Source organism: Argopecten irradians, chromosome 9 (assembly GCF_041381155.1).
Source record: "Argopecten irradians isolate NY chromosome 9, Ai_NY, whole genome shotgun sequence".
Taxonomy (NCBI): Eukaryota; Metazoa; Mollusca; class Bivalvia; order Pectinida; family Pectinidae; genus Argopecten; species Argopecten irradians.
Window position 1 is genome coordinate 41,277,463 of NC_091142.1, and position 11,226 is coordinate 41,288,688.

Sequence of the window (11,226 nt, forward strand, 5' to 3'; positions counted from 1 at the left end):
ATTTTATAATCAATATTGCCTTCGAAGTTAATTGTATCAAACCTTTAGCTATGACTAATGATTTGAAATATAGTACAATGTATTGCTATTAGGCAGCCTTTTGACATGTGACCGATGTATGATCCAGTATATACTGTCCTATCAAACAAATGACTCTAATGTACTTGAATTATAGAACTGCCAATTATAAATACGAATAAAGAAGGAACAAAATTTATATTTTGATAATTATCTATCAAATTGTTTACGATACTTCATATATCCATTTACACATAAAAACAATCTAATATATTACAGGTAAAGACAAGGGGAAAACCTATTTCTTCAAAGACGATAAATTTTACTTATTCTATGACAATAAGATGCGCGTGAAAAAGGGATATCCAAAGAAGATTAGCGAAGATTGGTGGGGATGTAAGAGGCGTGTAGCGGAAATCTCCAAATACCACAACCCTGAGGATAATAACGGAAATACAGCCAGCAGCGCCACCTACGGACTTCTTACCACTGTGATATGTATCTGTCTAGCACTCTTGGGACGGTAGACAACTTCATTGGAAGTAAACTATACGAAGCCTTTATGACTCTGTCAAGCATTCAATTGAGATAGACAAAGTGGACAATTTAATTTCGCATAAAATGCGAATTGATATCCAGAATCAAAGTTTGGTGATACTTAGTATAAAATGGATTAGAATGCTTTGATTTCAATTGGCTCTAAACAGTCGTTTTATAAACCTACAATCGAGACATGGATGTTTTGGTTTTGAAGAAAAGGAGACTTATCTTAATGGTAAATTAGTCAAACAAATCTGTTGATTATGAGTTAGAAAAAACCTATAGCAATATTTCGTCGGAACACTGTGAAAAATGTTTAAAATTGTATGCTAGACTTAAAGGTCAACAACAGCATTGATTTCACATCTTTCTTCGAATTCAATCAAAACACTAATACTTTATTTCCACATTATTTGCATGCCGATAAATATTTGATCTATAGTTTATTAAAAGTGGGTTGGTTTTATGGATGTGAGTATACCCTTTGTGATTTTAACGGTAAAGTGTTTCTTGATCAGATTTGGACAGGTGTCTTACGTATAGGTAGACGTGTTCTAAAAGTGGAATCGGGTTAGTTATAGTATAGGAATTATTGTAAAAAAAACAGATAAGTTATGGGGTGTATTAAATGTTCACAAAGTCATCAAACCAGAAATTGAATTAAATACACACTACAATATGAAACAAGATCATCCACCACTTGTCACATTCATCTGTCACACGGATTCTTACTTTCCTGTCACGATTTATGTCAATAACATGTCAATCAAATGGTATTGTATCTGTGCACATGTCTATTCATTCCAGTCACCTCCCAAAATAAACAAGAGTGACCAATGGTATTGTATCTGTGCACAGGTCTTTTCATTCCAGTCACCTCCCAAAATAAACAAGAGTGACCTTTCACCTTTCACGACACAAACTACACAACAATCATATAATCAGCCTCTCTGCGCATGCTTAATACAGTCCCATCCTTCCTAGTCCCAGTAGTAGGGCCAGTACCCCATTAAATCGGCCATGTTTGAGTCTATCCACCAACTTTCGGATCGTCAATGAGTTCCGGCAAAGTTTGGATCGTCTTTTATATATATTTGATATGCGTCTTTCCCTTCCTTTGCCTTGCCATGCCATTTTCTTGAAATCGAATCCCATTACCGAGTGCCATTGTCATAATAATTATTTTCATACACTGAAAACGGTTGTGATTTCTATGTTGTGTCTACTTCGTCTGTGTGCTTGTGTAAAATAACTAGATAACGACTGCAGTCTAGTGTCTAACCATATGTAGGTTAAATATAAAACCATTCGCTTGTAAACGATATCCTGCAATTTGTTATGAGTTCCATTGGGTATAGGTCCCAATACCAAACCAGAGATAAGATTTCTTCCATCGTTAGATTATTTCCTCGGATTGAACACTATTTGTAAGATACAAATTTCCGAGGAGTTCTTCTATCAGATGTGATCTGAAACATCATAAAATGTCCTTTTCACCAGGGGGGAGGCTTTCCTCTTATTAGTCGAGAGATTTCCTTCCTTTGCTGATTGGTTTAATAATCCCTGCAAAACGTTTCATTTAGAATATTAGATATTTATTTTGAAACTTCCTGTAATGGGAACACATATTAAAGATCTGATTCAGATTTGAGAATGATTGTTAGAAAACTTTACACCAGGAAGTAATACAGTACAAGCAAGTACATTTGTTTTTCTCCGATCTGAGCCTCTTTAGGTTGACATAGATGGAGTCTGTGCTAGTGTTACAATCACAGCCTTGTTTACCTAACCCCCAATTGTTTTGCATTCAAATTAAATAATACTCATATTTTATTTGCATTATATATTATATTTATTGATAATGTTGATTTCATTTGGTGCCAATTAGCTTTTCGGTGATGCTTGATTTGTTGGTGTATGACACAAATAACAGTTTGTGCCATTTAACGTACACGTGAAAAGCAAGGGAACATAACTCTGGTTAAATTCATTGTTACTGTGATATAGTCGATTGAAGGAAGCGCTTTTATGAGTGACTTTGTTTCCTCTTTGTGTTCATTACTAAACACTTTTGCAATAGAAACGGGAGTGAACTTTGACACCATCATTTAACAAAAGTTTGTTATTTTTTCGATCATGGTCACTAATCCAAGCCAAAGATACAAACCGATGTTTTCAAAGATAAATTAGATTTAAATATGCATTTATGCTCAACTCCAAGATTTGATGTTGAAGACAATGCCCTATACCTAAACAGATGATATATATATCATGGAAGTATTGTTTTCTTAAATCGACGATGTCTTGGTATAGTTATGTCTTCAGAACTTTTGATAAATGTGAGAATGACAGAGAATTAAATGTCGTATGTGTGTGAGTGTACGTGACTTGGCGTGTGTGCTTGGTACGGGTTGCACCTAGCCAGTGTAACTCGGTGTAATAGTAGGTTTTTTGTAGTGTAACGTACTATATTGAACATGTAGATGTTGATAATATTTGATTGATGCTAAAATTATTCTCCGAACACTGTATATAGTTTGTTCTACCCGTTCATATTGTTTTCGAATTCGGTTTTCGAAATTCTTGTTTCAATTTGGATCATTGTAAAAAATAAACATTTTATATCATTCTATTCGTAGAGAAGAAATCTCAATTTAAGAATTTAAAAATTATCCCAAAGTTTTAGAAACGGTTCAATCACAATATTGTTAACACAGGGATTTCGCACAAATATTCAATGTTTCTGTAACATAATGATACAATTATTTATGGACAATGACTCGATAGTGTGGTGCCAAATCCCTGTGAATTTATGATAAAAGGTGTCTCAGGAGACTGCCGTTTTGTATATTTTGACGATTTGTGGATTTGTCATTTGCATATTTTGTCATTTGCATAATTTATTACCTGATTAACGTATTTGCATATATAATTTTGCTTATGAATTTCATTGCTATGTTTGAAAATTTGAAAAGAAATCCGTTTTAATACTCAGTACTCATATACACGATTCAATACTCTGTAATTGATAAGTTGATGAAAGTTAAAAATAATTTTCAGATTATTTCTTGTAAAAAATATGTATTATCAAACCAACCGGTGTTTCAAAGAATATAATCGCAATAATAATGAATAATTCGGGATTTTTTCACTATATTGAAAGTCCATTAAATAACATCTTAATACTACTTAATCTTATATTATATAACAATATTATTAGACATCTTATTCAGATCTCATCGTCCAATAGCCATGCTCATTGTCAAATCAACATATTCTTTATCAAATTGGCCTTTTAATGTATGTGATATTTCCAAACTTTGACTTGCGATTTTGGTAATTTATTAGGTGATCTGTATGCTTGAGACCAAATTTTAAGTAAACATTTATTACTTTTGCCTTCATTATTAAGCATAATAGCACGATTTCACATTAGCCTTTTGAGATTTTTGAACTCAATGAACTTGCATTGTACTATTCGTATGTGTTCAAAGAAATCCAGCAATATTGTTCGTCATTATTTTAACGGGAATTGAAGGAGAAAAAACTAATTTGTATATGCAACATTTGATTAGGTACAATAGAGGATAAAATGCTTAAGAGAGAAAGAAATATATGCACGGAAAATTTTGATTTTATGTAAAAATAAAACAATACAGAGAAATGTCTATGGTCTCTTAACATCATGAGTTTTCCATAGAATTTTAACACGTGTTGATCCATAATGGTTTTGATTCATAGTTTTCAATATAAATGGTGTAATATTGTAAGCGATAACTTTATGATCGGTAACCATAGTGATTCGACATTGTGATCGGTAGCCATGGTGATGCAACATTGTGATCGGTAACCATGATGATTCACCAATGCGATCGTTTAAATAATATTTCATTGTTGTTATCGGTAAATATGGTGATTCATTGTTGTGATTGGTCACCATGGTGATTCGATATTGGGATCAATTACGATGCTGAGTCATTGTTTTCATGGGTAACCGTGAGGATTTGAATTTGTGATCATTTATCAAGAAGAGAAGGTATTCAAAACAATATCTTATAATTATTTGGCTGTACATTTCTATAATGAAATAAAACAATGTGCTCTAAATTTTTCCTTCACATAATTGTATTTATTTATGTTTTGTCACTTGGAAAGTAACTAAAATAATTTGATAATAATTTATGTCTTGCGTTTTAATTACACCTAACGTATGTCAAAACAAAATTCACAATGAAATATACTGTTGTATCCTTTGTATATTTAAAATTTACAAGACGAATTACAAACCACAGCGTTGAGTGAGTACGAAGGAAACTATACTTTATCATACATCATGTAATAAACGTTCATAATTGGGTCAATAATACGAAAAAGTTTTCGCATTAGTCCCTTACATGTCGAAATGGGCATTGTCTATTCTGTAATCACATATACATGATCAAGCAGATCTTGGCTAAAACCATGAAACATGAAACCAGTTTTCCCCGACAAAAAGCCAGGATCGATGGGAGTCTGTATGAGAACTGCAGCTTAGGTCAACCACCCACAGAACAAGTCGGAACCGGACCGGAATATCGTTATCCCGAGGATGACGTGCATTAGAGTGGTATCAAATCGTTAAGTGTTGTTGAATGACCGAGTTTGATATTATTTAACTGAACAATAGAAGTGTTAAAAATAGTACTTGACCTATATTTGATACAATGATACTAGCCTACTTGTAACAATTGATACATATGGTCTGCTGTGATATTGGAAAATGCATTGTATAAAAAATGCACACGTGCTTTGTATTTACACGTGCTCTTCGCGCCGCACCTGCTGCGGAAACAGTGGGCGATACCTGTAAAAATATATCTACACAACAGAACTTACTACCTCCATTTACCAGAATTTCAACTGTTCGAAACACTCGTAATAGTAGGATCGTCCGTGATACTTCAACTTTGTTCTCTTGTTTCTGATGTGATCGACTTCAACTCCGAGGTACATACCAATTTAGCTCTACTATTACGTCGCGATCTATTGACAAAAGTAAACGTTTTACTTTGTTTACGAGCTTTTATATAAATACCATTTTTGTTATCATAAAATAAATTCCATCATGGTATATTTCTTTCAAATAGTGTTTTTATAAATCTGCGATGCGAACTCATGAAAATGATAAGCGATATTATTGCTTGAAATACATTTACCGGTAATTCATGTGACTTCAAACATTTCAGTATAACCGTATTCTACCCAATAAGCGCCCATGTCCCTATAAGCGCCCCTTCCCATTTTCTAGGCCTCGATTCCAATTGGCCAGGCATAAATAAAGACCATAACTACACAAAACGGTACAGATTTGCAAATATTTCGTCTTATAAGCACCTTTTCATTTTTTGTCAATTTTTTAGACGCCAAGGGCGCTTACTGGGTCTAATACGAGAAGTCAAAGTTATTATTTACCAAATACTGATGTGATTATAAAACGTCATTTATTTTTAAAATCACGATGAAGTCGCTCTTTGTGACAGTTAACGTATTTTATACGTAGAGGTATGAAAAGACGCCTGCCAGTACATATACAAGTTTGATTTTGATACAGTGTATACTCCAAATGTCAAGCAATTCAAAACCATTGACTCCAATCCACAATATGTCTTCCGTCTCACGGGAATCCTGACAACCTTGTCAGCACGATCTCAAGGTCAAGTTGAAGTGGACATCCCACATTCCAATTCATCTTGGCTTTAGTGTTTAAAGTGCCCGGACGTCCGGATGTCCGGTTACTACTTCGGCTAAACTGCTACAGAAAAGTTGGCAACATTCATTTCTAATCCACTGAGTTAATGAGACTTTTGGTTAATCTATACAGATATTATATACATTTACATAGAGAACTACAGAATGGTAAAGGAAAGAATTAAAGATGCTCCACCGCCAACTGAGCATAAATGATATTCATCATTTGAAGAATAATTGGTGTTTAATCGTGTATATATATGTCTAATGAACACAAAAAATAATGTGAAATATTTCATTTTGCCTTTGGTGCATGCGCAATCAGTACGTCATTCCATATATGATATAGTGCCATGGAAATTTTTCGGGATGCAATTAATTATTTTTCATACTTTCAACTTTAAGTAAAATTAGAAGCTCAAACTTTTCAATGGTGGTAACGATGTAAATTAAGTAATTTTTGTAATTGAAAAAAAAACTAAATCGTCTGCTCCTGTTTTTGATAGTGAAACCATACCATTCGTCAGCGATGGAGCATCTTTAAGGAACATGAAGATCAATAGAAACAACTGTACTCACTATTCTTGACTGAAATTCCCACAAATGAAACTGGAGTTCTTCTGCTGTAAACAGAAGATAATCAAATGAACAATCTGATTCGAAGCATTACATATTTATTGAGATGTGTCATGAAAAAGTTATTTTATCACCGCCAGACCACTGTCGTTTGGTATTGAAAATCTTATCAAAATATTCAAATTGTTTCAGCACTTTAGAATTGGTATATACCATTTTTTATATTGAGACATGATATTGAGATAAAATATTATCTTTGCATAAAGTTGTCGCTTAATATCTACTCTTTTCTACCTGTTTACATGAGTGTTCTCTATGGTCTTTGTAAAAGAATTCGTCAGCATTTCAATCTATAATGGTGTGACACTTAACAACACCCAAACAACTCACAAATCAGCGAATACAAAATTACTCAAATATACCAAAAATAATGATTTATAATCATTTCGTATAAGAAAAACGCCAATGGATATCTGAATAATGATTAAACTGCAGGAAAAACATAAAAGCTAGTTTCATTTTAAGAGTTATGATGGAAGATACTTAAATTTCAGTAAGGAGCAGGATCCCTAACAGCGCTTCCGGCTTCGTTCAGTCGGCGCCACTGCATCCTCGATACTTAAGAAGTTCCGATCACTTACGATCTCTACACCCCTGGACTAACTGAAGGCAGCTCAGAGGAAAAATTCTGAACCAGTCACAAGCCTGCAAAAAAACCCTTTGAATACTACAGAGAGAGCGGCGCCCACTAAAAAGCCACAGTCAACAACAGTGAACCGTTATACGATGTACATCAAAGGACTTAATTACCTGTTCTGTTCTATTGCCAAAAATGGTAAAACTGGCTCTACTCAAAGCGACAAAATGCGCATTTTCAAAATGGCCGCCAATCGTGTCATTTCTTAAAATCCCCATATAAAAAATCTACTAAGAATAGAAATGTATTATTTTTTACAAAATTTGTACCTGGCAACTTCCTTCAGATATTGATAGATTTTATTTGAAAATTTCATTTACTTCTTTGATCTATGTCGAAACGAGACTTCAACGAAACTGAAACCCCAAAAGACTACATCCTTAAAGTAAACAAAACTAAGACTGTACACTGTAAATATATTTGATTCATGTACAACACACATGGACAGATCCCTACAGACTACCATGCAAAGGACGCTCGCCATCAACAGGGTAGATCCTTTATAATGGAACGACTCTTTATAATGCTAGGACACTCTACAAATAGCGGATCATTCATGTGATCAGTTCGCACTCCATACTGTTTACTTCCTCCAGTTATTGTCTCTTTGTCCCACATCTACAGACATTGTGAGGTATATTTTTTTCATCAAACTTCCTCGAAATATTAAACTTCATAAGTGAAAACTGATCCATCAATGAAACCTCGCTTGATATTTGCAAAATTTATCAAATCAATTAAAAAAAGAAGTAGTACATAGTCGTATCCAGTAGCAGATGAATATCAAGCAGTTAGCCCATTATTTACCTATACTCTAGTTTGGTCGGTATTTAAGTGAGATAGGGGTAAAAAATGTTTATATTTGATTACCACAGTTCCAAAATGTGTCTATAAATCTATGCAACTGTAGCATTAACAGCACATCCAACCACCATCACAGTGCAGCCATCATATTGTTGTCGTCAGGACTTGGACATCAACTTATAAACTTACTTATAACCTGAATATTTTCTGGTATTTTTTTAGGTTAATAATGAGATGAGTGTCATAGTCAGAGATAAGAAGTATTACTGATCTGTTGTACCCCATATCATTTTTATCTACGACCTTGATTAGTAATGTTTATAAGAAAGTTTTGAGAATTAGCTTACACTAATTTGAACAATACAACATGTCCCACTAATTGTTGTCCCATATTGTTTTTTTATTTCATAACCAGTATACTTACACACACTATCTGGAGTTATCAATCTGAATTCTGAGTCAATTCAGTACTGTGGTAAGTAACACTTCTCAAACGCTCCCGCCATATTTCACTTCCTTGAATGACTTTACTCGATGAAACCTAAAGGAAACTGCTTAGTAATCCTCCAACAGTTGTAAAAGATATATAATGTATCAGACGCTTTGTACGGTTGATTGGCTCAGTTTTTCCTTAAATGGGAACTGATTTATATATAATCCTATCCTGTCTGATGAGTTGTAGTGTTGGTGTTCCGGGTTTCGAGTAGACACTTAATTTTGATAGGTTTTATGCGTGGAACTACGCTGTCATACTTGGTCAACATACAACATGGTAGTTACTATATATTTGATTGAAATACGAGGAGCAATTGAGACTGAGTACTAAATAATAAAACTTGGGAATTTAAAATTTAATGTTTGTCATTTGATGCTATATGTTGATTTTAGCGCCATCCATAGAAAAATATCAACCGCGAGAATCTTTGACGATTTTCTTATTTTTGTAGCAAACTAATAAATAAAGCACCAATGCCAAAATAACCTAGTATAGCAAAAGCTGTTCAAAATTAGTGCGGCATGTAAAACGATTTATTTAACGTGGTCGAAATACGATTTATTTAACGTGGTCGAAATACAATAAATACCCAACATGTTCGGTTTAAATGATGTCATGTTGAACCCCTGTTCATCGTCCATTTTCAATGAAGCATATATACCTGGTAGGGCTTTGAAAATCCAATCCTATTTTATTATTCACTTTAACAAAACTAGCTGTGTCAATACCGCCATCCTTTATGCTGTTTAATATTGTCCTAACATTATGTCTCCTCTTGTTGTGTAAGCTTAAACGGAACTAGGAACCAGACCCGAGTTGCGCTTAACTCAAATACTGGCCAACGAGCGGAGTTCCGTTTTTCAATAATGTTGAAGAATTGCATTAAATAAAAATCAATAATAGAACAACAAGTTTAAAACAGTTTTAATCTCTTTCTGAGGGTATAATCCTAACCATATTTACATTTTTTGGACTTGAATATTTCTGGTAAATGTTTTAGGTTAATAATGAGATGAGTTTTATAATCAGAGATAAGAAGTATTACTGATCTGTTGTACCCCATATCATTTTTATCTACGACCTTGATTAGTAATGTTAATTAGAAAGTTTTGAGAATTAGCTTACACGAATTTGAACAATAAAACATTTCCAATTAATTGTTGTCCCATATTATTTTTTCAATTTCATAGCCAGTATACTTACACACACCGTTTGATGTTATCAATCTGAATTCTGATTCAAACAGTACTGTGGTAAGAAACACTTCTCAAACGCTCACGCCATATTTCACTTCCTTGAATGACTTTACTCAATTGATGAAACCTATAGGAAACTGCTTAGTAATCATCCCAACGTTTGTAAAAGATATACAATGTTTAAAACGCTTTGTCCGGGTGATTGGCTCAGTTTTTCCTTGAACGGGAACTGATTTATATATAATCCTATCCTGTCTGATGAGTTGTAATGTTGTTGTTCCGGGTTTCGAGTAGACACTCAATTTTGATAGGTTTTATTCGTGGAACTACGCTGTCATACCTGGTCCACAAACAACATGGTAGTTACTATTTAATTGAAATACGAAGCACAATTGAGACCGAGTACAAAATATTTAAACGAAAGAATTTACAATTTAATGTTTGTCATTTAGACCTATATGTTGATTTTAGCGCCATCCATAGAAAAATATCAACCGCGAGAATCTTTGACGATTTTCTTATTTTTTGTAGCAAATTAATAAATAAAGCAACAATGCCAAAAAACCTAGTATAGAAAAAGCTGTTCAAAGTTAGTGCGGCATGTAAAACGATTTTTTAACGTGGTCGAAATGCAATAAATACTAAAACATGTTCGTCGTCCATTTTCAATGAAGCATATATACCTGGTAGGGCTTTGAAAATCCAATCCTATTTTATTATTCACTTTAACAAAACTAGCTGTGTCAATACCGCCATCCTTTATGCTGTTTAATATTGTCCTAACATTATGTCTCCTCTTGTTGTGTAAGCTTAAACGGAACTAGGAACCAGACCCAAGTTCCGTTTAACCCAAATACTGGCCAACGAGCGGAGTTCCGTTTTATGATTCCTACCCATAATAAGATATTTAATTACATAATGTAATTCAGGAATGTAAATTATTCCGAATCCACGCATATTTATTCCGTGTGCACAATGTGTTTTATTCGGCGAATCTAACGTTGATAATTTGTAGAATTCACAGATTTTGAGGTTTTTGATAACTAATAAGATGACCATTCATTGTCGTTGGCAGTCAACATCTACAGTGTATTGATAATATATGTGAGGTAATGTGAACTAATCCAGTTACATATTTCTTTCTGACATGTACATATGTATATGTCGACTGT

At 33.6% G+C, this 11,226-nt stretch overlaps 1 protein-coding gene and 1 long non-coding RNA gene across 6 annotated transcripts in view; one reads left to right on the top strand and one right to left on the bottom strand.

Moving 5' to 3' along the window:
• The window catches only part of LOC138332357 (matrix metalloproteinase-17-like), a 43,145-nt gene extending 38,409 nt beyond the window's left edge, over nt 1-4,736 (top strand). For all 4 annotated transcript variants that reach the window (XM_069280436.1, XM_069280437.1, XM_069280438.1 and 1 more), the window contains exon 10: nt 298-4,736. In XM_069280436.1, the coding sequence (XP_069136537.1) occupies nt 298-545 (248 nt within the window). In that variant the 3' untranslated portion in view covers nt 546-4,736. The remainder of the gene's footprint in view (nt 1-297) is intronic.
• Nucleotides 4,737-4,869: 133 nt separating this feature from the next.
• LOC138332358 (uncharacterized) lies at nt 4,870-10,909 on the bottom strand. Of its 2 annotated transcripts, none has more exons than XR_011209815.1 (3): nt 10,062-10,909; nt 6,865-7,566; nt 4,870-6,349 (listed from the first exon to the last, which is right to left on the bottom strand). It is a non-coding gene; the product is annotated as an uncharacterized lncRNA (long non-coding RNA). The 2 variants fall into 2 exon arrangements; XR_011209814.1 differs by lacking the exon at nt 10,062-10,909 and adding an exon at nt 8,787-9,393.
• Nucleotides 10,910-11,226: the final 317 nt, after the last annotated feature.